We start from the raw sequence: 27,758 nt of genomic DNA on the forward strand, positions 1-27,758 counted from the left end.
GAATCGATATATTTTAAGATGGCAGCACTTGATAATCGATAACATGTCAAATAAAATTATAAATGTATTTTGTATAAGTAATAAATAACAATATTTATAATTTTTTACAAAATATAAACTAAATAATATAATTATATAATTTATCATGATTATAACACAAATTTATGAAACTGTGTTTTAAATATATTTCTGTCCAAAAAAAACTTTATATAAATATTATTTTTATTTAATTTATATAATAATTTCATTATAACAATTTAAAATTCTGTTGATAGAAAATTATAAACTATATTTTGTTGGCTCAAAAGGACTCGTATCCAGAGCCGTAAAAACATTTACAAAAAAAACTATTTGGTTATTTTGCCGCCAGTACCGACTGGTATTATTAAAAGAATAAGATATTTTGTTGCAAAATATATCAATAATTTTCTTAAAATTTTTACATATAATGTCTATCCATGTAGAGAATAATCTTAAAGATTCTATTAACGACGACATATTTAAGCAAAAAGCACATTACATACCTTGTAAAATTGATGAAGACGGTCAGGCAAATGTGAAGAAATACTTCGAGCCCTACATTGTCGAAAATACTAACGGTGGTAAAGGAATTTACAAATTTATAGCAATAAAAAAGTCAACCGTTTGTATATATTTGTTAAAATAAGCAATTATCTATTAACATTCACTCATGTTTGATATTTTTGCAATAAAAATTTAAATATTTACATAGAATTGTCAGCGACATTCCGGGGTCACTCCCTGGATGGTGTGAAATTGTCCCTCCCCGAAGGTTACAGAGCTGTATTAGTGACGGAAACCAAACGACCGCTCTCAGAAGATGTCGAGAGAAAATTCCAAGTACGTATGATAATTCTATTTGTCTGAACAACGAGATTAAACAAGCAGAATATTTAAAACAATTATCTGATCATTATATATACATAGCCTTGATTTGAGTAAGAATTTAATTGATATTGAAAACGATTTAAGTTATTTTGTACGAGATCCGTTTATTATGAAATTTATTTAAAATAACTAATTCTGATTCAACATTATCATATTTTATTAATAAGGGTTAAATTTAATTTTATACAAGGAGTTAATTAATACCAAGCTCATATTTACTTTCCGTTACTTTCACCTTTACAATCATAGCTTTACCGACCGTACAAGTCTAGACTGAACATATCTAGAACATATCAGAAAGAAGTCTCAAACTTAAATTTGAGTATTTTAGTTTCTATAACGGAATAAATTATTAACATTTAGTTAACTTAATCATCAGACAATTAAGTTCACCGATATTGATCAGTCAACTATTATGTGTAATCAGTAGAGAGGAAACTTCTCATCATTCAGTGGTTTCACCATGCGGGTGCCGGGTCCTTTACAGGGAGAAGAGCTTGAATGGTGCCGGGACTCGCGGCCCAGGTGTAGGTTTAAAGGGCGTCTATCAAACGCAGTAAACCCTCACCTGCACCGTCCAAGCTCCTCTCTAGTGTCACTGGAGTAATATTAATTTGAGCAGAATACTTCCATAATTAGGACGCTTTATTGGTGAATAAAGTGGGCTATTGTAGAAACTAGTCCTGGACTGATACATCCGCATATGAGCACCATAGACAACTGTTGTGATAACCAGACATAGATATTTATATGACGGCAAAAGTATTGGGCATGAATCTAACAGAAACGTGATTGTTGTATACTAGATGGGTAATATGTATTGTGCTTAGAAGCAAGACTGTGACCGAACCTCATATGAGGTGATCTGCCCACCTTATGCTTGACATATTATCTAACTCCGAGCGAGTATAACTAGTCGCAACCGTATGAAGATTAATCTTGGAGTGCTGTCATTTTTAATGCAGTAATTAGTTTTTACTGTGGCAGAATACAGTTTAGACCTTAGTGTGAGCTCATCAGGATGAATGTTGAAAAACATTTGGTGACTTAATAAAAAAAAATATACAATTACATGGTCGTAAATTTTTTTTATTTAATTCAATAACATTCGCTAGATATATATCATCAAGTTAGCCTCATGCTGTACTGGCGACTCAGGTCGTTTTTCCATTTAGTTCAGTGGTTCCCAAACTTTTGTTGACTAGAGACCATTTTGTAATCTCTGTTGATGAGGGACCACGATTTAAAAGAAAGATAATGTAAATGACTTAGAAAATATTCTTTTAAACTGTTTCGTATCAACAAAAATATGTTATTAAATTATTAATAAAATTTCAGAGTTTTGAATTAGTTCGCGGATCACCGGTTGGGAGCCACTGATTTAGATGATCTTGGCAACCGTATGTCCGATCGAGTCTAGGCTTTTTTGTCCAGTAACCCAGTCGCCAGGGATTTTTATATCAAAAATTATTTAGTTCGGACCACCAATTTTAATTTGAGAGCGGGAAATCGGAAGCCATGTCCAAAAAAATGAAACCCGCATCACTATTTTTGACCGAAACAAGAAAAATATACGAAAGTGTATCCCCTGCTTTATATTCCAACTCAGAAATCTGATTTAGGACACTTTGAGAAACCTTATTCTATGTGCCAGTTACTATTTGTCGTGTTGATTTTCAGATAGCTGGTGGTTTAGGAGATATAACGTATTGGAATTGGGATAAAAAACCATCAAGAAACGACAGTTTAGTTAGAGCTCTGGATTGGATCGATATAGCTGAAGCTGTGAGTCAACTTATAATGGCCGGAATTTATTTTATAACTAGTATAATGTATTGTGTGTTTGTCTTGTTCATACGGATTTAAAGATTTTTCTCGTAAATCGTAAATATTCTCAATGGTTCTCAATCATCCAGATTTATCCGTCGCCCTGGCACATATCTTTGATTTCATCAAAATCGTCACAGCCATTAATAATACTGTTTTTTCTTATAACATCAATTCATGTATAAAATATCTTTTTTCTAGCTGCACGCTGACTGAAGTGACTTCAAACGTTTTCCATAAAAAAAGAAATAGTAATCAAAACCAATATATGCATATATCTAATAAAATATGGCGTTTTCATTAAAAATAATAGTCAAAGATAAATAACACAATGAGGTGTATTATATACAGCTGTATTTTAAGACCATTATTTTTTATTAAAGTAAAGAAATCGGTTAAATGACAGCTGTCGAATCACAAAAATCGGCCCAACACCGGGCGGGAGCTGGGGTTTGCATCACAAAAAAGGTTCAAAAATCGGCATCGATTCCGTGTTTTTCAATTTATCCGTCAAAGGTGAAAATTTTGGGGATTTTTTTTTGGTTATTTTTCAAAAAAACATCCCAAACTCACATGGCTGTTGATCATAAAATTCTCTACAACAATGGTCCTTATGATGTATTTCCTACGAGTCACGTTTGGTGAGATATTTCTTATCTAAGTCAAAGCCACGCCACCCGTGGCTGTGTACTCGGCGCGTTTTTATGGCAGAAAAAGAGGTTTTGACTTGGCAAAATCCATCGCAAGTGGCACGCGTTCAACGTGTCCCAAGCAGGTGGAGAGGAAATATTGTATTCGCCACAAACCACGTCCTTCCTAATTATATCTCAAGGACACTTCAGATACACTTTCGTAATCGTAATTTCCGATATGCATATAGCGTTTAACGTTTAGACAAACCTTAACCTCCACCGGGGTCGCGGGTCCCAGCACTGTTGAAGCTCCTCTCCATCCATGGAATGCTGAGAGGTTTCGTCTCATATATATTGGGTAAGTTATAATTTTAACATAACCAAACTTTATGGTAGGTCTGTTTAAGAAATGATTTCATGCAATGTTGTTGGTGGTTGGAAATAAGGTAATCAATATGTTTAAGATTTAAACTATGAGCCCTGGGGTCACAGTCATGTGGCTCGACTTCTAATTCAGCCATAATTGCACAATCAATTCAGTGTATACTTGTCTAGATTTTTTTTCCCTCATGATAGCGACGTATGTTTTGCCTCATTTTTGCTATCACACCTTTTCGTTGGTTATAGTCTTTCCTGGTCAACATTATTGTCCGCGTGAACGCTCTGTGTGTTTGTTTGGGTCTCGCGGACGTCTCTTTGATGGCTTTTCCTTGTAAATGTATGCCGAAATCCGTACGTTTCTCGAGATCTTTGAAATCGTTGACGTTTTCTTTGGACATCTTATTGAATATCTTCAAGAAATGCCAGAACTCTATGTCACCACCTTTTATGTTGTTCGCATAAAACTCCTCTAGCTTCGGATCGCATCTGTGCTTGCTGACGATCGGTTTTGGTTTTTGATACCGATTTTCTGATGGGACCGGCTCATTTGTGACCGGTTCTCGTGATAAACCGTTTTTATGTTTCCATACCTTCGGTTTGAACGGCTTGGGATTATCCTCGTGTTTCCTATAATGCAGTTTCAATGCGCTGAGAGTTTGGCATATCTTCTCGCATTTGTCGCACGGATACATTATGCTCCTACCCGCGTTTTTCGCTATGAGCCCCAAAACTTTCAACCTGCTGACATAATCGTTGCTGGCAACATTCATAACATTACCGATTTCCGGTAAAATGTAATCACTGATGTTTATATCCTGTTTCTCAACAATCCACTCGCCGTTCTTTTTGACTAGTCTAGTCTTCTGTATTCCTCTGCGTTCGTTGTCCTTTCTTCTTTGGTCCAATCTGATGCAAGCTCGTTTGTTCAGCTCCTTAACGCTGGGTATAATTTCAATGATGTTCCTTCTGTCCTCTATGCTGTAATAGTACCCAGTGCCATCTTTCTCGTTCTTATTCTCATTAATTCTTGTACATATTCTGTTTTTTATGTTATGAACGTTTCTTATATGCCGCGATATGTTTAACTTGGTGACGTAGTCGCACAGAGGACATTTTTTAAGTATTGTCGAGTTGCAAACATCGAAATGCTCCTGACAGTGCTCCAAAAGCTCCTCCCTAGTTCCGTAAAGCTGGGGAATATTTTTAATATTAATATCACTAACGAACCGATAACTTATTCAATGTTTTAAAACAACAATATTAACTTATGATTTTCTTCACTTAACACTTGTAAATCTAGCGAACAGATTTTGATGAAACTTGCCAATTATGTAGGGTACATATAAGAAACAGAGATTTGGTATTGCTAATATATCATAAACGAAGATAGACAGACGTATCAAAGGCTTAAAATGTAGGAATAGTAAGGATAATTTTCATTACCTTCAAACAGACGTAGCACTGATGTGAATTTAATTTGAATTTATTGTTTTTCATATTTTCATCTCGTTTTTTATCTGTATCGTCTTCATCTATCTCATCTACAACCGCTCCATCTACATCATCTATGACAGCTGATCTTTCAGCATCATTCAAATCGTTACCCTCCGCTTCGTTAAGCGATCCCTCGTCCTTTGTAACTCGCTCATTGTCTTCGCCATTCATTTTAACATATTTGATCCGAGTAACGTCTGTAACAAGCACGCTGTATTGGAACATATCAAACCTGGTTACTTTTGCATTTAGTAATTTAGAAGGAATAATAGAATGGGAAATATAAGATCCATTAGATATAAATATTCCAAAATTAATATAATAATTAATTAAGCCAATGTAATGTATCCGATATATATATATTCAGGTGTCACCCGCATAACTAAATGCGGAGCCACCTGTGCGAGTGTAGTCACTACAATGAGCGTCAGCTGGTATAAAAAGAGGCGAGACTACAGATTACGGGGAGTCGCGCTCGAGCCGTTGCAGGGTACGGACCTCTCCGAAGTAAGGGGTTCGTCGAACCGTCTATGAGGTTACCTTCAAGTGTCTGAGGTCCTGATGACATTCAAGAATAGTCATTGATGACGTCGGTTATGCTGACGTCACTCTTTTTAAAAACCATGGCTTGGACACTACTCCGACATATATATGTATATATATCTTGATTTGGACTACACCTGTGTCTATTCTCAGAAAACTGTCTTCTAGTAAAATTCTTGTTACAAACCTAATTTAACTCTCGACGCTTCTCTTATTCTTCTGTTGTACATTCTTCTTGTCCTTTCTAGTTCTCTCGCCTCCTTCTCCCTTCTTGCTCTTGTAAGGAGTTGCTTGATTTGCTTCTGAGCTTCCTGCCGGCATTTCTCGTCTATTTGTACATCTTTTTGAACTTCTGTATTAAAAAAAAGGAATTAGAGTAAATTTTCGGGCAAATAAATTCATTTCTACCTTCTTAAGCTTATCTCCCAAACCAATAGACACTACTTCCACACTAATGTATCCCGCTCAAACAAATAAATGTCAAGTCAGAAAATCCTGAAAGAGTTAAGTTATAAAAAAAAATATCTTCCTACCCTCGACTGCACCGGGTTTTATGACGTGTTCTACTAACAGCTGATCGATCTGTTCCAAGTTAACTCGTTCTCGAGGAACACCTCCAGATACATCCTCGGAGATGACAGCCGCCGACACATTCTCACACACATCCGGCTTTGTATATTGTATGGATTTTTCATCATCGTCTGCATCAATGAGTAAATAAAATGACATACAAATCGTTTTTTCCGACGGTTCACGACATTAAAACATTTTTGTATCTCAATACTGATTCCATTAAAACTAATTTTCAATTCCATAGCACCGTACATAACTTGGGATTAACTCAACTTGTAACTTCCATTGTAGGTATGACGTTAACTTGTGGGTAGTTCAGAAAATACAATTAATTACTAGCCCTCAACGTTAGTTCATTTTTTATTAGCTAAGATTCCACTCACCGACGCGTTCGACCTTGACCTCGTGTAATATTTCTACCTGCTTGTAGTCAACAACTTCCTGTTTTATCTGAATCGGTTTTTTTGTTTGTCTGAAAATATTATTAATAATCTTTAATATCAGAAAAAATCCAGGGCTCGTCGGAAGTGATTAGTTGTCGGATTAGTTGTCGGACGTGCTTAGTTGATGAAATTTCGGCTTATCATAGATAAAACTATTATAAGTTATAAACAAGGTTGTCACGAGTTTTAAATGAAAGTGTGCTTTTTGAATCTATTATTTTTTGTATTACTTCATATTTTAAGTATATTTCACATTAACCGTGATCATGGACAGACGATTTGAAAGACTATATGATAAAAACATATATATATACATATATATATATGAAGGTTTTATAGAGAATAATGTTAAAAAAACAGTAACAAATATAAAAGTCTATAGAAAATGTTAGACCAACAGTCAACAGACCGATAACTCACCTCTGCATCACTTTGTACTTGATGCAATGAGTGACCCAGTAGTGCTGCTTCAGATACTTGTGTTCCTTGAATACCTTCTTGCATATTCTGCATTTACGATCCTTAAAATTTAATCGAGAACAAGATGTCATATTAAAAAAGATTATTCTGTTATAACATAAAAATAAATGCGATATAGAATTAGAATAGAAAATTTTCAACAACTACCGTCTGTTTATTGAAAAATTTTATCAAAAAATAAGATGATTTTAAAGTAACTATTTCATTATTTCTCACGCTCATCAACAAACAAGCGGTTCGCTTAAATCATTTTTGCAATAAAAATGTTAAAAATTATTTTTTAAATGCGGGTATGTCGATATTTACTCGCTCGTTGACGTGTCCGTACTTGAGGTGCATCACTATGCTGGGCTTGTTGTATGTGATGAGATCGCAGAGGTCGCAAACGAATCGCTCTCTCAACACGTGCTTCCTGGTGATGTGCGACGCCAAGTAATTTTTATTATAAAACCTGTGCACAAAACAAAACACTTCCACTATCTTGACAGAAATATCGTTACAAACCTAAATGACCTGGACTTAGCCGAGCTGTAATTTAAAAATATTGTATTTTATGTCACACGCGCGACTCGTTAAAGCTGGAGACGTGTTAAATGTCGTCTTAGTGTGTAAATACAAACATCACCTGGACATTGACAGTATGAGTGTTTCACAAGGAACTATTCCAGAAGCTCTCTCATACAAATCTGTGTTAATTTTCCAACATAATAGTAAATGAGACTTGTGTATATAAAACTGATTTTTTTTCCGGATTACTACGCGTTTTTTATTATTTTAACTTCACACTCCCGACGTTCCGGTTACTTCGCATCAACGATCACGGTCGGACGAGATGATTGGTTTTCGTTCTTGCTGCAGAGTAACCGAAACGTTGACAGCATGTAGTTTAAAATAATAGGCGAAGCGATCCGAAAATATTAGTTTAATCTGTCCAAAACAAATCTTGCTTATATCAACAAAGCAACTCATTCCATATCATCAGTCTGTCTCACCCCTTCCCACAATGATCGCAGAAGACACACTTCGTCTTTTCCTTGTGCTGTAAGCTGTGCTTCTTCAGTCTACTTATCCTGGCGAATAGTTTACCGCATGTCGGACACGGGTGATGTTGGTCCGGGTAATGGATTATTGTGTGCTTCTTAAGAGTGCCCTGTCGTCAAAACAGCATGTCTCATAATCGTGAAGTATCGAGTACTTTTTAAGGGGTACCATGAAAAGTAGACAACTCTATTAAGTAATTCTCAAGCCATTATTGTTTCAGATACAAATGTATCTGTATTTTTAATACCAACATGTTCCTGATACTTTTTGTATAAAATATTCTATATATAATGTTTTGTGGTCTAAACTGTTGACTAGGACTTAACGTGAAAAAATTGACAGAGATATCAAAATCCAGACGAACATAACATTATTTACACTTTTAAAAATCATCACATAGCATGAACCAAAGTCATTCTGCCTTTCCTTTTCATTTATTAGCATTTATTATAAATATTTGCTATATTTTTTTCATAAAAATGCCCTTAATTTGTGAGAAACGGGTAAATGAAAAAACTGGCGTTACTGTGCTATAAGGTGTTATTATTCGGTAAGGTTGGCAGAACTGACGTATAAAATTTATTTTTATTTACGATCTAATATGTTATCTGTACTTATTTGCATCTTTGGCGCTAACGAATGGAATTTAAAAGTGATCAAAGTAACTTACACACTTTGTATCATATTTATTTACGTAGAAATTTAATGAATTCTGGCTGAAACCAAAAAAATAAAACATACCTTGTCCTTAAAACGCTTCTCGCAGTTCCCGAAACTGCATAAAAACGGCTTCAAGTCCGAGTGCGTGGTGAGATGAGTATCCATCATGTACTTGTTGCTGATGATGAGACCACAGATGTCGCATGTGCAGGAATAAACGCGGTCGTGTACGATCTTCTATATAAGACGGGCTCAAGATAATAACGAAACAAAGTTCTGATGATATGAGTGGATCCTGAACAGGCTTCGAACCTGCGACTGTTAATGACGCTGCGTATCTTAGCAGAAATACTATATCCGTGCCAAATATTTAAACATAAAATAATTTCTGCAGACAGTGGGACGTTATAGAACGAGAAAATCACCACACGAGCGGGAATCGAACCTCAAACCTCCGGTGCATCCCGTCTGAGTTACCTTAACTATTACGCTGTACCCTATATAATTTGTACAGGTTACAATATCAATACCCGCTCGTGGCGATAATTTTTTCATTATATATTTTCTTATTTAAATACAAATAATAAGTTTATTTCATCATCATAGCTTTATATATGATCTGTAACAACATGATGTCGTTAAAATACACGCTATCTAACTCCGTATCGCATATAGCATATTTACTTACAATGTGAGTATTCCTTCGCTCCAGAGACTTAAACTCTTTCCCGCAATCCGGACAAGGCGTGTTGTTTAGTTTCACGCCCAGGTGAACCTCTGATATGTGCAGCTTGAGGACGCGTTTAGTTTTATAGCTGAAATTATGATCCTATCTGATACGTCAAGTACATTATATACTTGAGATATAGATGAAGATATTGTTTAGTTAAAACAAAAGAATTTATCAAAAAAATTAAGATTATATATATATATATATATAGAATTTTAATTTTACGGCAGAAAAACGTGTCGTGTGAATGGATCTATGTGCGTTGTATGGTCACTATTTGTACGTTAAGACGTATACTGCAAAAAAACGTGCAGGACAATGCCGTGTGAACGAAGCCTAAAGCTTGGATTTCGACCTATTAAAGGTATTAGGAAAAAAATGTAATTACTTGCATGAAAAGGAATTAATTTTTTTTAATTAGATTTCGAGGTAAAGTTTCAGAATTGACTATTAATGTTCGTCGTTACTTCCAGTAACGTCTCACAATAGGAAGCCAGTATTTAAAATTTTCAAATACAAGCTGATACTCAAATGTTGCTTACAATATTAAAATGGTTCTAAGCATTACAGTGTTTGTATATTGTAGATTATAACTAGTACGGCACAGAGGGCGCCACTTGTAACAGTTAGATTCTCACCATTTATGACACACTTTGCATTCAAATCTCCTCTCGATGCCCATGTGCCGTGCTTCGTGTTTGCGCAACGTCGACGAGTCTCTGCACGAGTAGTCACAGAACGAGTACTTGTAGGGCTTTGAATCTACGGGAAATTTTCTTTAAGAGTCACTTACATACGACATAGAGGAAAAATAAATATGTTACGAGAAGTCTATTAGGTTGTAGTTATTTTAATAACTAGATTAAAGTGAAGGTGGCGAAAAATGCTTTTTTCTACGTAGGATATAATTCAGCAGTTTTGATTTGAGATTCATCTTAATATAATTCGTGGTATTTTTTATTATAAATATCTATATATCTTATATATAAAATTCTCGCGTCACAATGTTCGTTCCCGTACACCTCCGAAACGGCTCGACCGATTCTCATGAAATTTTGTGAGCATATTGAGTAGGTCTGAGAATCAGCCAACATCTATTTTTCATACCCCTTGGTGAAAAGGGTTGTTCACCCTTAAACTTTTTTTTAAATTATTGAACGAAATTTTTTGTTTTTATTTTTTTATAATGTGGGGCATCAAAAAATACATACAACCCTAAATTTTTGCTCTTTTATCACCAACCCCTATTTTTTATGTATCTGTAAACACAATACGAGTGTGTTTGTTTCGGTCAATGCCTAAAACGGCTGAACCTCGTTTAACGGGGCTTATTGGCTCGTAAAAGTAGCTTAGGGTATTTTTTTCAAGATCCCGAATGACCATCCCGAAATTTTTAACGCGCGAGTGGAAGGCAGGGCGCATACGAAGCTTTAAAGTTTTGTCATTGTTTCTTATTATTTTTCTTACGCAGACGGAGTCGCGGGTAACAGCTAGTATGTATATATTTATTATGAAATTACTTAATCGATAAAACTTGTCCTCGCGACTGCCTTTAATTGATCTATTGACTTCAGTTTCTGCATAATATCGTTTAATGAGCACTTTAATGGTCACGGTTAATTTAATTTAATTACTTAACCTGCTCAGGCCCAGGCAGTACCTAAAAATTTACGTATAATATAAAGTACTTGCACCCATGGAATCTTATTAAGAAATAAACTGAAGTATAGAAGAAACAAAAAAGGACATCGCAAACAACAGTTAACAGTAGTCTTTAAAGGTCCCTTCGATATGTCCTGTATACGATATTAAAATGAAAACAAAACGCCCTTTACTTTTCGTTATAAAATTGATCCGTATGTCATGAATACAGAAAAATTGTAGGCCATAAAAATTACATGTCCATTGTTAATCTGTGATAGATACATCGGCTTATGGAGGTAGTTCCAAGTTAAGTGACATTCTGAACAAACAGACATAGCATATTAGTGGCTGGCAATTAATTTGCATACAAATGATGTCATTCGGAGATGTTTAATTGCAAAATGACGCAAAGATTTACAGATAATGACGAGGAACGCGTACCTCTCTTTACTCGTAATATTGTCACGGTTGAAATATTTTGGTAAGACTATGTAGCTATTATTGTGAGCTGGAAAAACTTTGAATTTATAAAGCAATGTTTATTAAAATACTACATTATATGTTATGCTTGGCTAACACCAATTTTCAATATTTTACTGCTCTGTCAATATATATATATATATATATAGAGTTTCTAAATAGGTAATGGTTTAATTGACAGAAGGAAGAGTTTACTGCCAAGATTCAAATGCGAGACAATGGATGTCTCTCGGCTTCACCTGTCCTGTAGTATGTGCTAGCATACGACGCGCTATAGATAGGTATAGACAAAAACGAAAGTGACATTCCCAACCCGGCCTATATACATTTATTGGACATATTTCTTACCAGCTCTTACTAACATAGTAATTACTTCCAGCCTCATTATGTCAGATTATAAAAATTCATTACACAAAAAAATCCGAACTGGCGATAAAACAAGATATAAACTTCTCGACGATACTTCCTACATAGACGACATTATAGTCAATGATAACTATCCTAAAGACTTGAGAGATTTTAATAGCGAGAAACAAAATAAACCTCATATCGAAGCGAAATGTGAGAAAGAGAGCAGCAATGATAAAGATGATATCGATATGAACGACACAAAGATGAGATCTGACGATACGAAACAGTACGAAGCGATATTCAGAAACATCAAGAATGTAAAGGGCATTCTGCGGAGGAGCAGCGGCTCACATGACAATAATAACAAAACTATAAACAAAATGACAGGAAAATGTTGGTATCTGGAGAAGTTTACGGCCAAGTTGCTGCTGGGGAAGCTCGGATACCGACCCTGCACCAGGAAGTCCAGCTTCGATAGGAAATTCGTTCAAATAATTACAAATGTCATAAACAAATACGCCGATACATTTTTCAAATTCACCGAAGAGATGACCGAGGTACGGAGTCCGTGTGGGAAGCGTAACTTATTATTGAAAAACAAAAATTTCTGCTAAATTATTATTAATTTGATGAAAGGAACGTTGGGGTTAGGACAACAAAAAATTGTGGATTAAGTAAAACTGATATTTTTCGGATTACACCTACTACGCGTATTTTATTATTATGAAAAACTACATACTCCCGACGTTTCGGTTACTTTTCAGACGAGATGTGAATGTCCGTCAGTCGCTCCTGTTATTTATCATCTACCAGCAACGTTTTCTTAATTTTCTGGTGCACCGCTCTCGATGCCAGCAGATGCGCATTCTAGTATGTAGTTTTTTAAACAATAAAATACGCGTAGTATAATCCGAAATATATTCGACTTATTTAAATGAAGACTGACAGTCTTTACCTCATTAGTGGATTAAGTTATGAAGAATATGAAGAATAATGAGTGAATTATCTGACTTTTTTGAAATATTCTCATATGAACCTTTTAACTGAAATCACGTCTTTGTGATGATAAAAATAAATTTCCAATTAAAACGAACTTTGTAAATTTCTACATGGCAAGTAAAGTAGATCAAAAATTACCGATGTAGCGAAAAGAGGGAATAAATAAATCTATATAACAACACGACAATACGAAAACCAAAAAATAAACTTACTCACACCACTCCTATACGACCGACTCATATTAATCTTGTTGGCAAAGAAAATTGAGAAGGTCACATCTTAATAGTGAAAGTGATAACGTGTTATCTGGTCCGTGTTTCCAGATACTCCTCGAGAGTATTTTCGGCAGCGACACCGACGTACGCAACAACATATTCGATGTGAACAAGCTGTTGAGGTATCTGAGGAAGTCTGTTGATCTGCACAAGAACCACGCTGACGGCAGCGTGGTCACGCTCACGTCCAAACGTTGCCTAACACTGTCTCTGCCAGGATGCTTCTGCAAGCCTGGGTAAGATTTACGAGGGTTATGATCCGAGACATCACTAGACCTCTTAATGATCGCGGTCGCGATGTAACCGAAACGGATGTAGCATGGAGTTGAAATAAAAAAAGACGCGTAGTACATCCCAAAATATTAGTCTCACTTCACATGAGTTGAAAATTTTAGGCTTTGTTCTCATCATCAAAGCAATATCTGACATTGATGAAGATTTTTAATATATATTGTTTGTAAAACAAACAAAAAAACTCGTAAAATATTTTCAAATAATCAATGAGCATCTTTTAAACAAATACATTAAGATTACAAAGTCGGTCAATATAAAACCTCTTTACAGATTCGTCGAAAGCTCCGGGCAATGCGTCCTCCCTTCCGATTGCGTCACATCAGATTACAAACAATATTTGACTAGGATAATCGTACTGTGAATAAACTTACCGCTAAATGACTACTAAATGCTATATAATAACGAATCGAGGCCTTTGGATCGGGAAATTAAAAAAAAATGACATTCGACTGACTGACTGACTTTGACATTTGACATTGACATCACACGTCAAACGTGACAGTGTCAAATCTGCAACACAAACGTCACTCACCCGAATGTATCAGCTGATGCGTTTTGAGACTGTATCTGGTATTGAAGGATTTTTTGCATACATTGCATTTGTACGGCTTCTCGCCTGAAAGGAAAATTAAATTTAAAAAATCTGAACATTGACAACATAACATTAGTTCTAAACTGTCGTATCACGGTCATTTGTAATTATAATGAGAAAAATTATTAAAACTTTTAATAAAAACATATAGTCTGGAGGTTGTACGCTGCACAAGGTTCTCTCCCTCTCTCTCTCTTTCCCTCTCCCTCTCTCACACATACCTGTGTGTATCAACATGTGTCTCTTCAAAATACATTTATAATGAAACTTCTTCCTACACACGCTACACTCCTCCGTCCTCGGTCCATGGACCTTCTTCACGTGCTTGCTGAGATATTTCTTAGTCTTGCTCGTGTGTGGACATTGTTGACACGAGAACGGGCGATCGGTTGAATGTGTGAGTGTGTGGATCTTCAAGCCGGATTTGTTTGAAAATCTCTGTAGGAAATTCATCAGCGTGTACTGACATGCGACTTAAAAAGTCTAGCGGATGCAAAAATGCGTATATTTATAACTGTAGCCAAAAAAAATATCGATTTATACATTTTTTTGTTCATCTTCCAAATGAAATGTTGCTATGTACTCTAAAGTGATTGCATATAATTAATCAGTATTAGGCAGGTGTTGCCATTCTTTATAACTCAAATCGCTACAATTAATTTTAAAAAAAATATTACAAAGATACATCAGAATCTATACAGGGCTGATGAAATAAGAACTTTTTTTTTTTTAAATATGAATTATAAAAAAAAAAAAAATTTGTATGTTTTAAATAAAACTAATATTTTCCTATCCTACGCGTTTTTTATTATTTCAACTACATATTCCCGCAATTCGGTTGCTTTTCAGCAACCGCGATCACGGGCAGACATTTTGATAGTCGTGAAAACGCGTAGTAAATCAGATAATATTAGTTTTATTTGATTGAACGCTCGCAAACACAAACCTTCGAACAAATTCCACATCTGTATTCGGTAAATAATGATTTGCGTTTCGTCGACCTGATGGTGGTCTTTGGCGCCATTATTACATGTCAGCTGACATTTTACTTATCTGTGAATTGTATTTTATCTATATAAATTAATTCCGTTACTTATAATAACAAATAACAAACCACGCTGACATCTTACTACAAAGCTGTAATACGCAGCCGCATACAGTGTAAAGTAATATTAGCTCACGTACTTTTCACATATACTAACACACGTTAAATGCTCAAATACAAGCAAGTATTGAACAGTGTGCTCTCTCGCTTTGGCTCACTAATTACAGGCGACCATGCTTAGAAGACGGGAGTGGGGACTCTACGAAGTATGGAACAAAGAGGAGAGACCGATAATATAAAATAGTATGTATATTTCTGTCTCATTCTTTACCGGCTTCATTCTACACATTTTTGTATTTCTGTCTCTTACCTGTCGTTTTTTCCGTTGCATCAGGTTTGAAATCACAACGATTCTAAAGAAGTTTCACTTCAAAAATTTGTTAACAAATTCGCTGTTTCGTTTTCACTCTTTCTATTCTTATTAAATGTAAAAGTTCTTTAAGCATTGCCTCTATGGATGCTTGTTGCACTTTCAAACAAAAATTATTTAACTGATTTCGACGGAACTTTACAGTGATGTAGCCGAGATATCATAATAAGACAGATAAGGTTAACTATTTTTAAACTCATTATATTTCTTCGATTAAAATTTCCAAGACCAATCGAATGAAGTCGGGGCAAAAGTAGTTAATAAGAATGAAGGATCGACCAAAATGTCTGAAACTTCAATTTCCAAGTATTCGATCATAAAGAAAGTATGAATGAAATGAAAAATGTTCAAATATTGTAACTTTAATCAAAATTGGCTCAGCAATTTCTGTGCCACCAATGACATGGCATAAAATTATTATTAAAATTTGAGCATTATATAACAGGTCATACAGATTTAATAAAAAAAAGATAATATATGGTATTTGTTACAGAAGTTGTTATATATACATATATATATATATATATATATATATATATATATATATATATATGTCGGAGGATGCCATTGATGGAGTTGCTTGTTGATTGTACGATACTGCATAAAATTGTCTCTTTATCATCTAAACACATTTTAGAAATCTTAATATAATTTAATACGCATTTTACATTGTTGTAAAGCCTAAGACATGTTTCTAATAACGGATTTGTGATTATATTTAAAGTAGGAAGTTATTAAGTAGCCATTGTCAACTGAATTACTGTTTAACGCATAGTGTGCAATGTTTAATGTTTATTGAAATTGTAAAAACTTCTAATAACTTTTAATTTGATCTTACTTTATAAGTTATGTTTTTCACATATTAAATAACATTATTATCGTGATTTAAGTAACGACCAATCAGAGCAGAGCACGTGGCTTGAGTGAGGTCGAGGCGTCATCTTTATATAAGGCAGTTTGACAGTTGTCACGGGTGGAGGTGTAAATTGAGGGTGGATCGGGTTGGATCCTCGAAGTTGGTTGATCGGAAGTGGCGCTTTGAACTCACTGCTCGGTCTTAACTCAGTTCTCTTTCTGATCATTAAATGTGTACAGTGAGTTTGTGATTTAAACGTGCTGAAACTTAATTAAAATATTGTGAAAATCATAATCGACGTGTTTTGTGTTCGCACTTTACCCTCATGACGCCCACCAAGTCCTCAACGACTATCGATGATGTCGTTGAGAAAAGTGTTTCTCCGACATATATATATATATATATATGTCACTATGTGGTACTAGCTATTACTAATTAACCATATAGTAAAAAAAACTAGAACCTAACATTAAATACTAAAAATCTGCTGTTAAGATTCAAAATTATTAAAATAAAAAAAAAATAAAAGATAATATTTTGGTTGAGGAGAATTAAACATAATTTTTCCTCAAATAACTTAAATTTTCCTTATTTTAAATAAAAATGCTTTATGTGGGAATATATTGAATATCAATTACAGATAACATCATAAAAAATTTTTTTTTTTAATAAATACTATTTATTTATAAATAAATATTAAATAAAGCAATTTCGTCTAACATTTTAATATTAAATTACTATTTTAAATAATTTTATTCCACCTAGCCTTAGACCTTCAAACACATTGGCAGAACTAAACTTTATTAAAAGAGGTTTTAATCAAAATTTTGTATACAAGGAATAAATAAAATTTATAATCATGAATTATGAATTAGTTTCTTCATAAATCATAATTTACGATAAAATTGACTTTAACTTATAACTTCGCTTTAACTAAACGACAAATACAAAATTGGTTCCGATATCGATCCCAGCGGTACGCCCGTTAATAATGGTTTGCGTTACAAATCATATTATCAAACTGCCAATACCTACTTGTTTTATTACAAATGTATCTAATTAAAGCAATAACATCCAATTCTATGCCATAATAGTTAATAATTTAATAGAAAATTCCATGGTAAGCGCAATCTAAAGCTTTTTAGATTACCTTACATAAATAAATATATTATTTGTATGGACTTACCATAAAATCAATAGTACAAACATTCATATGTCCCAGCTTGTATTTTCCCAATAAAATGCTATTTATAAGGTATTTTAATTAAATTTCTTTGAATTGATATCAATATAATTTTCACGTCAAATGTCATGAAGTCGGCATTGACAGCACTTATTGTTTTTGTATAAGGTACTAAAAATTTAGCGAGTCTAAATAATTAAGTAGGTCTTATTGTTACGTTATATCAAATTATATGAAATTAAACTAAAAAAAAAATCAATTTAATATCATCAATATATCGTTCTTTAAAATAAAACATGCTACTATGTGTGACTTACATTCAAATTTTTAATTGGATCTAAAGAGAAATAATAAATTTTTATTTATTTTAGAAGTAAGTCTAGAAATTTCCTCTACAATATAACACGAATATTGAGCATTTTATTTTTATTAAAAATATAATTTTAGATTAAAATGACAAATTCAGTATCTTTAAATGTCAAATGTCATATTGCCAAGAATTAAGATCAGACTTCAGGTTGGTCATGTTAGTGGATTGGCGTTTACGATTCGCGGTTTATTCGATTTTAATAATAGTTTTATTAAGAAAATAATATATTTCTAGCCGAATTGCTGTTTAATCGTAGTGATTTGTTACGAAACTCACTGTTTTATTATCAAAATGCGTATATAATGTAACAAGTTAGAAAAAAAATATATCGTATTTTGAATAACCTTGCGGTATAAAATAATATTGTAAAAGTATTTTAATTACTTGTTTTTGTTTCCTATTACGTTGTCAAGGTCAGTAAAATAAGCAACCTTTACTTTATTAAATTATTTTAAAGACATTCTTTAAGGTTAACATTATGTCATGATATTTTAAGATTCACGTTTGCGTTCGCTAATAGTTTATTTCTGTATAAATTGTGTGTAAATCTTTGAATAATCTCTTCCACATAGAAAAAGAGTTATAAGTTACTTAATTTCACGTATGTGTAAATAAATTGAGTAAAAATTTCAATATACTAGACGACGTGTATGTTTGTTGTTTGTAAAATTAAAATTATCTATTTCTGTATGAATAATATATAACATAAATAAATTTTCATTTTCCAGATCTCATAAAATGTTTAAATCTAGTTTACAAAGCTGCAGATTTTTAAACCTAAGTTATTTCGTTAGACAATTTACGAGTCCCAAGACAGTGTTATGTTTGTACGGACAAAATCATTTAAGAAATCACAAATATAGATTCCGAAATGCCAGGATATATTCCACCCAAAGCGATCGCCATCGTCAGAAAGCTGTGATAGAGACTACGACACCAAAGATCGTACTAGACAAGATTAAAGAAGAGAAAATGTTGCCGGAGGAGAAAATAGAGTCCGGGTTGTCATTACTCTACCAAGAGAAAATTATGCCGTACATACGTTTAGCGAGATGGGATCGCCCTATAGGTGAGAATCAATACAATACAATATAATGACCATTGTTCAAAAAACATTACCATTAAAGGGATCACTAAACATAGCAAAAATATGTTTTTGTCACGTTATTCCAGTAATACCGCGAATTTTCCAATTTCTCTTATCTTAAATGGAGTATCATAGTACTGTAATTCAGTATTATTAGATTTTTTTTCCATTTGGAAAGGTGAATTCCGGAATGGAATAATTTTCAATCGGAATGCTTGAATTCCAGGTGTATACTTATTATACTGGCCGTGTGCTTGGTCGATATCTTTGGCGTCCCTATCGGGTACGGTGCCCCCAACAACTACAGCACAGACGGCCTTATTGTTCCTAGTCGGTGCTGGCTTGATGAGAGGTGCTGGTTGTACCATCAACGATTTATGGGACCGGGATGTTGATGCCCAGGTAATTAATTCAAAACTTTAAATTATTAAATCCTAATAATATATATACTTAAAGAACAAATTTCATCAAAATCTGTTCAGTCGAAACCTAAATCACAAGGTCACAGAATATTTATGAGTTAGAGTATGCGACTACAAACCCGTATGTATGTTTGTTGCAAAAATCACTTGACTCTTACCAATACCAGAAATATAATATATCTTTATATTGACATCAGCCCGTATTTATCCACTAACTGCCTCCCAAGTAACTAATATCACTAATTTAATTATTTTTCCAAAAAAAACTCAAAACTATCTGTATCGAGTTTGTAAATAAGATTTGTACTAAGCTTATCGTTTGCGATTCCAGGTGGAAAGGACTAAGGATAGGCCTTTGGTATCCGGCGCAATAACTCAGAGGCAGGCGATCGGTTTCCTCGCAATGCAGTTGAGTTTGGCCCTTGGCGTTCTACTGCAACTGAATTGTTACAGCGTTGTACTCGGTGCAAGTAGTCTAGGTGAATATTTTATAGCCCACTTAGCTATTGACTTGTAGTTTGAATTGTGACTACATATATATATATATATATATATATATATATATATATATATATATATATAATGAATATCTGTCAAAACTATTTATGTAGTCACAAATATATATATCTATATATATATATAGTACTAATTTAATTTAATTTTTCCAGTTCTAGTCATAATTTATCCTCTGGCAAAACGGTTCACAAACTACCCACAACTCTTCCTCGGTGCAACTTTCAACTGGGGTGCACTACTCGGCTATTCAGCTATATGTGGTTCCATGGACCTGTCTGTGTGTTTACCGCTGTATATATCGGCCATGGCGTGGACAGTTCTGTACGATACTATATATGCCCATCAGGTTGGTTTGTATATATGTATATATATATGGGATTCTAACAAAATTTGATGTAACACTCGCGAGTATTCATTCAAATGAAACTAATATTATCTGATGTACTACGCGTTTTGACGACAATCAAAATGTCTTCCCGTGATCACGGTTGCTGAAAAGTAACCGAAACGTCGGGATTATCCAGTTAAAATAATAAAAAACGCGTAGTAGGTACGAAACTATTAGTTTAATTCTAACAAAATGTCGTCTTATAAAGCCACATCTTTTAAACGACAAATACGACCTTAGCCAGGACAAAGTTGTTTTGTTGAGTTTTAATTAATTGTTATCTTAAACCCAAAAACCTTTAATAAGTTAAATTTAATTCACAAAGACACTCGCAAACCGCGTCGACGAATACTTTCCCGCGTAAAATTGAACATAACAAACGTCAGCGCTTAACGTCACTTCGGGTGCGTTCGGAAATTGAAAGGATCGGTTCAGATTAAATGTGTGTCCCCTAAGTATATATATATATATATATATATATATATATATATATATAATTAATTTCAGGACAAACAAGACGATGCAAGACTAGGCATTAAATCCACTGCCCTAACATTCGGTGATCACACCAAACCGGCGCTAACAGCATCCCTGGCTGTCAGTTTATGCGGTCTGACCCTGGCCGGGGTTAATGCTGGACTGAATGGGTGGTATTATACAGGGCTCGGAGTGTATATGCTTCATGCTGGGAGACAGGTTAGTTGTTCTCAATACATATATATACAATTATGTCTTATTCTTGTCTGAATTTAATATAAAAATAAGAACTTTTTATTAAATTCATATAAAACAAAATAGTATGACATATCTTTATGATCTGTTTCTGCCGGCTGATCTTTGTAAGGAATAGATTAATTTTGATGGAACTTCCATTGACAGATAGATTACATGATAGAGTAACTTGAGTAAACATGACATATTCTTCACAGATCTATACCCTCAACCCTGACAATCCAACAGACTGTGCGGACAAATTCAAATCTAATTCTATGGTCGGTCTCATTATATTGCTCGGGATCCTCGCTGGTGGCTACCAACAGTATCTTGATAATAGAGAGAAGCATAAAGGTACAGAGACTATAGACGCGACCAGATCATGTGTCTTTGGTTGAGCCTGGCTGCTCTGCCAGCGGATAATAGAGTTCTCTACCAAATATTAAAATACCTAAGCGTGAATCAATATTAGTAAGGTGAAAACGGTAGTATAACATTTTTCATTTGTTGAACTCGCATTAAGAGGTTATTTTTTTTGTGCTGTATTTGTGATAGCTCGGTCTGTGGGGCCGGCTGGCGTTGTGTTGCCATATATAAGTCAATGTATTTATTTGGGTGTACAAATAGGCTGTGATTTACAATGTACAGTCGCAGGGGAATGTATATAGGGTAATCAATATTTAATTTATTTTTGATAATATAATTATCGTTATACATATATATGTTTAAAAATTATTAATTATGTGTTTAGTACATCACCTCTGAAGGAGGGAAACTTAGTGATGTTGGAGTGCAAACAGGAAAGGGGTAGAAATTGATTTTTAAGGAATTGTTAGTTTTTCTTTAAGACAAACTTTATTGAAATTACTTACAAGTCACAATTGATTGACCGTATGCGTTCGCCACGCATTCCCTCTCGCTCTGTATCTTTCTATTCCCCCCACTCCCACTCCAGGAGTGTTAAAGATTTAACGGAACCTTGATAGAAGTCGCATAAGAAGTTCCACTTCAAAAAACCATTTGGTTTTTCACGTATTTTGTTTCACGTAAAAACGTAAACTGACGGTGTTTACGTCGACGACGTCTCTTTGTAAGTGTCTTGTAATAGTTATTGGAAGAAATAACAGTTCTATAAAAAATATAAACATTGGTTCATTGCTAGTTGTAAAATTAGTTATTAGTGTGTAACAGGCCTTATTTAAGAAAAAGATCCAAATATTAGGTTAACTTTACACAATATAACGAACAGATTTTATAAATTTCTAATATTTTGTTATTTTAGTGTAAATATAATTAAACATTAATTGTTGTAAATACATTGTTTTCTTGCCGTATTCACGTTTTATTTATTTTTTTCCTAATAACACACACACACACTCACTCGCACACATACACACACACATAAACTTATTAATGAAGTGTTAGTACAACCCTGTTGTCTCTAAAGAAGGTACAATTTTTTTTTGGTTTCCTTTTTTTTTTTTAATACTGTTATGGTTTTTACTTATAATGTGATATTATCAGTTCATTTTGGCGCTGTCTATAAAGAGTCTTACCAATCAAGACGTATTTAAAGTCACTTCAAAAATATCTTTTTGATCGAAGAAAAGTATTTAAGAATTTTTTTTTTAATTTAATTTTCTTGTATCAATATAAATTCATAATAATGTCTATAGCTGTATTTTTTAATTATTTTTTAACGCAATTCCCGCGTTCCTTCCGTTGTCTATGCCTCCACATATCTATTGTCTATACTCGAAATGGCGTCGTTATGACAATGACTTATTCTACAACCGTCTGAACGCTAACAATAATTGTGTCCTTATTTTATATTATTATATTTAAAATGTTTCGTACATCGTACGAGCTGAGTAGCAGAACTGTGATCGATTCGGGGAATCCGTCGTACGACCCCGACCAGGTGTACGACTGTGATATGTGTTCTGACGGCGGGTGGTGCAGCGAAACCGAAGTGGAAATACATAAGAATAACAAACACAGCAGGGAACGTGACGCTATTATAACAGACGAGACGAAACACGCTTGCAAGGTAAATAACCTATTTGTATATAGCAAATATATCTATAGTATTCTTTAAGTTGAGCCCATAAAGATTTCGGCAGTCGTGTGTGAATTATATTGAATTGTATAAAGACGGTACACGAATGGATAACGCGAGATACTAAGAATTTTGTTACCGAGACCGTTTATTTGAAAGATATAAAAGTGGGTATTCCTAGTTACCACATCATTGTCAAACGGTATACAGAAAGTTTGGCGTACTTTGACGTTAGTTTGAAACTAAAATGTATGTATGAAAAGTTTTTTAGTTTTAAGATGCGAACGCGTGTTAAGGTAATTTAATGCACTTATTCAATACTCATTTCTTTTGTCCGAGTAAAATCATGATGTAAAACGAAGTTTCAAACTACCATCACTTTAGAATTGATAAGATTTCTGTCCCATATTTCCATGTGCGTATTTAATTATAATTTACATATAAATGAAACTAGTATTATTCGGATTTACTACGCGGATTTTATTATTTAAAAACTTCATAATCCCGATGTTTCGGTTACTTTGCAGCAACCGTGATCACGGCGAGATGAGGTGTCTTAGATCTCATTATAATTTACATAGTTTGCAAAATCTCTCGATGCTATTAAAACTTAAACAACCACATGTGTTACTAGATATTTCCGATTTCAATTTAAGGACAATGTATTAGTCATTGGTACAACTAATTAAGAAATTAGCTAAAAGCGTGATTGATAAATTTAATATTAGGGACATCTGTAATGCAGAGTACGGTAACGGTGATAAGGATTTTGATTAAAAGCCTTATATGTTGCATCTTTCTTCATAACATACTTAAAGAAATGAAACCTCTCGTCATTCCATGGATGGATGCCGGGTCCATGATGCAGGGAGAGGAGCTTCAACAGTGCCTGGGACTTGCGACCCAGGTGTAGGTTTAAGGAGCCCCTATCTAACGCGTTAAACGCTCACCTCCCACGTCCAAGCTCCTCTCTCTACCTAACCAAATGTTTACAATGCTTAACTCACCGACTCCGTTCAGGAGATTCAGTTTAGTTGGTAAATAGCATAATGTAATATTGGAGAGATACAGACGGTAGGGTAGGTTGGAATCCTGCTCGTTTTGTTGACTTTTCATTCGATATTTTCTTATTTAAATTTTAATTTACTTCATAAAATTCTTTTAAATATATATATATATATATATATATATTACTAAAGATTTTAATCACAAATGTACTCGCATCAACGAGTAGGTAAATGTCGATAATAGGAAGATCGTTTAGGGTTTCGCCATACCTTCAGTATATCCTAGGTTTTAATCAGCATATAGTGCTAGGCGTTTTAGGAATAAAACAATGGGATATACTTTGTCATTTACTGCAATAAATCTAATCTAACTTAACCTAATACCGTTTTGGATATTTTTCATAAGGAATCGGTATATTTTATGTTTTACTGGACACATCTCAGGTTTTACCGCAGTTTGAACTTTTACAGTAATATATATTGTATATATTTTAATTTTAAATTTTAATTCATTAAAATTGGGAAAATAATAAGTACATAAGATCTGTAGTACTTATCTTGTTTTATATAAATAATATACTATTAAAGGCTGGGCTTCTAAAATCTTCTAAATTAAATATCTGAATTATATAAGGAAAAATCATTAACTTTTTTGTGCACATACATTCATTTAAAGTATATATACTAGAATCTTTGAATATGTCTGGTTTTAATTACAAATTAACAATATATGAAAGTACTTATCAAAGTTGTTGTACTTCAAAGGCAGCCCTAGTTGGTTTGTTTAAAATTTGATTAGGAGAGAGGAGTTTCGATGGTGGAGGTGAGCATTTAACTCATTAGATAGGGGCCCCTTAAACCTACACCTGGGTCGCAAGTCCCAAGCACTGTTGAAGTTCCTCTCCGTGCAACGATGTACCCGGCAACCGCTTGGGGAATCCATGGAATGATGAGAGGTTACGTCTCTATAATGCTTTAAACGTTTAATTCGTCTCGAGCAATTTAATTAATGTTTTTTCTACATCATAGTATTTTCTTAAATTATGATGTACTTCTAATTTAATTATTCTTAATATAAATATATTGTTGAAAGGCTCCATATCTTGAGTTCTTGTTTCGTGAAGACTAAAAGTGATATTCATCTCTCGCAAATGTTATATTTTAAGTTTGATTATATTAAGAACTATTGAATATTATAAAATTGTCGACTTATTATATGGACCTTTACAAGTATTACGTGTGTACGATCATTTAAATGTTACGAAAGCTGACATCGTGACCTAGAAATACGATTCTTTTAAATGTAATGAGATCTAAGACTTTCGCGAGTTTTATTCATTTAAATGAAACTAATATATTTTCGGATTTACTACGCGGATTTTATTGTTTTAAAACTACATAATCCCGACGTTTCGGTTACTTTTCAGCAACCGTGATCACGGGCAGACGAAGTAAAAGCGTCCGTGAGTTGCTCTTGTTATTTTTCATCTCTCCCCAATGTTTCCTAATTTTCTAGACTACAACTCTGGACGTTCCCCCTTTACTTACTTAGATATTTATAGGTTATTGTACAAGTATAATTATCGATACTTAAGTTTTATTCTTAGTTTTTTTTTTAGATATCTCTACGGTATTACCTATCGTTTAAAATTTTCCAGATCTGTGTCATACCTCACAAAAACGAAGAGGAATTACTGAAGCATATAAAATCACAACATCTGCTGAGCTTCGAGGACGCTTACAGAGTCGAGCGAGACATTTTCATATGCAATCATTGCTCCCAAATATTCTTCAACAAACATCAACTGGCCGTTCATATAAGTTACTGTCACATCGACAAAGAGAACGGCGTAGTGACCTGCCCGCGGTGCTTTAAAAGCATACGGATCAAATCTATATGGATCCACTACGAGAAACACAACATACAAAGCGTGTCGTCCTGCAAGATTTGTTTGGACAAATGTAAAAATAGGGAACATCTGAGGGAGCATATAAAATCACACCTTCCATACTATAAGTGTGAGATGTGCGGGTACATGGCGAAAAAACACGACCTGTTCCAGCAGCACATAAACTCGTTGCACAAAGACGACGACGTGGTGGCTAAGGAGGGTAGATATAAAAAATATTTTGCGCCCCAAGTCCTGCATTGGAGCAGGAAGTTACAGGGGATATCCGCGTTCAGAGGTCTCTACCTGCAGGATTATATACGTGTCTGTGTGCTCTGTAGGGAAATATGCACCAGCGCGGAGTCCATGAAGCATCACATACTGGTCGAACACAATAAGTATAAAATATCGAAGACAGTGTTTGTTTGCAGCTGCGGTGAGAGTTTCACGAACAAGGTGCTTTTCAAACACCATCTGTTCAAAACGAAAGATCACAGCGAAGTGGGCGGTAGGTGAATAAAAGTTTTTTTTTTTTTTTGGACAACTAGACATTTACATGCTGTGTATTTTATCGTAAATTCAAACATAATTATGTTAAATAAAAATCAATCGATTAGTTTTTTGTATGGACGCCAGAAAAATTCGATCCGTTTGCAGTTTTTGAAATTAAACATTTTTTCAAACTTCATAGTCCTCAAATTGAGACTTTAATGGAAATTTTTTTTTGGTTTTTGTTTAATATAATGTCAAATAAGTATTTTGTGACTGTCGTCTCAGCACAATCGGATGCCTGATATATAATCAAAGAATTAATAAATATATAACATATTTAAATAAAGCCTTTTTTGTCACCAATTTCTCATTTAAGTACATAAGTATTTTTAACCTTATTTTTTTTTCGCTAATCGGTGTATAGTGAATATAAATTAGGTAAAGTATAGTTAAAGTGTAGGGAAAGTGAACGTAAAGTGTAGGTACAGTAAACAGTTATAGCTGGGCTAGTGGGAGTTTGGTGGGGCGAATCTATTTTCCTCTTATAGAGGTTTTTCAATTCTCACTAACCGGAGGTAGAGAACGGTCCAATCTCACTTATCTATAAAAATATGGCAAATGAGACTTAAGTACAAACAAAATACATGCGTTTGTGAAATAATAAAGGAACATATGGGTGGTTCGTCTTGATTTTGATTAAGATTTTTGGAAAGTTTAATTTTGTTATACCTGCGGCTTTCACAGCGTCACCGGAAGAGTGTTTTGATTAAGAGAGAGAGAGATGATTTGACAAAGTTGTTTTTAGACGGTCACAAGTAAACTTTTATTTCTAATTTGTTGTGTCTAAAAGGGCCAGTCACTTTACAAAAGTATTTTCAGAGAAATTTAAGTTTTTGGAAATCTGTTTTCCAGGGACTGACGAAAAACACGGTTACGGTTTTTTAATCACATT

The 27,758-nt window shown here is 34.0% G+C and overlaps 4 protein-coding genes across 11 annotated transcripts; 3 read left to right on the forward strand and 1 right to left on the reverse strand.

Annotated features, from left to right (window-relative positions):
- The first annotated feature begins 327 nt into the window (after positions 1–327).
- Positions 328–14,200, forward strand: LOC116778327 (uncharacterized). 5 transcript variants are annotated; one of them, XM_032672297.2, is made up of 5 exons: positions 11,444–11,838; positions 12,019–12,118; positions 12,217–12,745; positions 13,511–13,698; positions 14,027–14,200. In XM_032672297.2, exons 1-5 carry the CDS (start codon positions 11,781–11,783, stop codon positions 14,115–14,117), a joined length of 966 nt encoding a protein of 321 aa, XP_032528188.2. In that variant the 5' UTR covers positions 11,444–11,780; the 3' UTR covers positions 14,118–14,200. The 5 variants fall into 5 exon arrangements, with proteins under 5 accessions (XP_061381689.1, XP_061381691.1, XP_061381690.1 ...); XM_061525705.1 differs by lacking the exons at positions 11,444–11,838; positions 12,019–12,118; positions 12,217–12,745 and adding exons at positions 328–602; positions 734–861; XM_061525707.1 differs by lacking the exons at positions 11,444–11,838; positions 13,511–13,698; positions 14,027–14,200 and adding exons at positions 334–602; positions 734–861; positions 2,590–2,694 and having other exon boundaries at positions 12,019–12,346.
- On the reverse strand, positions 3,057–17,990 carry LOC116778323 (zinc finger protein 521-like). 3 transcript variants are annotated; one of them, XM_061525700.1, is made up of 15 exons: positions 17,866–17,990; positions 15,295–15,401; positions 14,570–14,786; positions 14,289–14,372; positions 10,352–10,475; positions 9,672–9,798; positions 9,065–9,217; positions 8,275–8,432; positions 7,589–7,733; positions 7,223–7,323; positions 6,743–6,831; positions 6,320–6,487; positions 5,974–6,138; positions 5,193–5,440; positions 3,057–4,939 (listed from the first exon to the last, which is right to left on the reverse strand). In XM_061525700.1, the coding sequence occupies exons 2-15, from the start codon at positions 15,370–15,372 to the stop codon at positions 3,920–3,922; spliced, it is 2,877 nt and encodes a 958-aa protein (XP_061381684.1). In that variant the 5' UTR covers positions 15,373–15,401; positions 17,866–17,990; the 3' UTR covers positions 3,057–3,919. The 3 variants fall into 3 exon arrangements, with proteins under 3 accessions (XP_061381684.1, XP_061381683.1, XP_061381686.1); XM_061525699.1 differs by having other exon boundaries at positions 9,065–9,220; XM_061525702.1 differs by lacking the exon at positions 6,320–6,487 and having other exon boundaries at positions 9,065–9,220.
- On the forward strand, positions 16,532–22,693 carry LOC116778223 (4-hydroxybenzoate polyprenyltransferase, mitochondrial). 2 transcript variants are annotated; one of them, XM_061525704.1, is made up of 7 exons: positions 16,532–17,097; positions 18,961–19,301; positions 19,546–19,721; positions 20,073–20,220; positions 20,410–20,603; positions 21,153–21,341; positions 21,575–22,693. In XM_061525704.1, exons 2-7 carry the CDS (start codon positions 18,971–18,973, stop codon positions 21,755–21,757), a joined length of 1,221 nt encoding a protein of 406 aa, XP_061381688.1. In that variant the 5' UTR covers positions 16,532–17,097; positions 18,961–18,970; the 3' UTR covers positions 21,758–22,693. The 2 variants fall into 2 exon arrangements, with proteins under 2 accessions (XP_061381688.1, XP_061381687.1); XM_061525703.1 differs by lacking the exon at positions 16,532–17,097 and adding an exon at positions 18,375–18,645.
- A 413-nt stretch (positions 22,694–23,106) lies between these two features.
- LOC116778328 (zinc finger Y-chromosomal protein 2-like) lies at positions 23,107–27,152 on the forward strand. Its single transcript, XM_032672298.2, has 2 exons — positions 23,107–23,409; positions 26,084–27,152. Exons 1-2 carry the CDS (start codon positions 23,206–23,208, stop codon positions 26,828–26,830), a joined length of 951 nt encoding a protein of 316 aa, XP_032528189.1. The 5' UTR covers positions 23,107–23,205; the 3' UTR covers positions 26,831–27,152.
- The last annotated feature ends 606 nt before the right edge of the window (positions 27,153–27,758 follow it).

This window comes from Danaus plexippus, chromosome 31 (assembly GCF_018135715.1).
Source record: "Danaus plexippus chromosome 31, MEX_DaPlex, whole genome shotgun sequence".
NCBI lineage: Eukaryota > Metazoa > Arthropoda > Insecta > Lepidoptera > Nymphalidae > Danaus > Danaus plexippus.

What these genes read in the sequence shown, in the direction of transcription:
- LOC116778327 (XM_032672297.2), top strand. Translation starts at nt 11,781, where the DNA reads ATGACGAGGAACGCGTACCTCTCTTTACTCGTAATATTGTCACGGTTG. An exon ending in GTCACGGTTGAAATATTTTG is followed by an intron (nt 11,839 to 12,018) that starts GTAAGACTATGT and finishes TTTAATTGACAG; the next exon opens with AAGGAAGAGTTTACTGCCAA. An exon ending in TCACCGAAGAGATGACCGAG is followed by an intron (nt 12,746 to 13,510) that starts GTACGGAGTCCG and finishes CCGTGTTTCCAG; the next exon opens with ATACTCCTCGAGAGTATTTT.
- LOC116778328 (XM_032672298.2), top strand. Translation starts at nt 23,206, where the DNA reads ATGTTTCGTACATCGTACGAGCTGAGTAGCAGAACTGTGATCGATTCG. An exon ending in AGACGAAACACGCTTGCAAG is followed by an intron (nt 23,410 to 26,083) that starts GTAAATAACCTA and finishes AAAATTTTCCAG; the next exon opens with ATCTGTGTCATACCTCACAA.
- LOC116778323 (XM_061525699.1), bottom strand. Translation starts at nt 15,372, where the DNA reads ATGGCGCCAAAGACCACCATCAGGTCGACGAAACGCAAATCATTATTT. An exon ending in ACACATGTTGATACACACAG is followed by an intron (nt 14,373 to 14,569) that starts GTATGTGTGAGA and finishes TTTTCCTTTCAG; the next exon opens with GCGAGAAGCCGTACAAATGC. An exon ending in GGTCAAGGTCGAACGCGTCG is followed by an intron (nt 6,488 to 6,742) that starts GTGAGTGGAATC and finishes TCATTGATGCAG; the next exon opens with ACGATGATGAAAAATCCATA.
- LOC116778223 (XM_061525704.1), top strand. Translation starts at nt 18,971, where the DNA reads ATGTTTAAATCTAGTTTACAAAGCTGCAGATTTTTAAACCTAAGTTAT. An exon ending in ACCGGGATGTTGATGCCCAG is followed by an intron (nt 19,722 to 20,072) that starts GTAATTAATTCA and finishes TTGCGATTCCAG; the next exon opens with GTGGAAAGGACTAAGGATAG. An exon ending in TGCTTCATGCTGGGAGACAG is followed by an intron (nt 21,342 to 21,574) that starts GTTAGTTGTTCT and finishes TATTCTTCACAG; the next exon opens with ATCTATACCCTCAACCCTGA.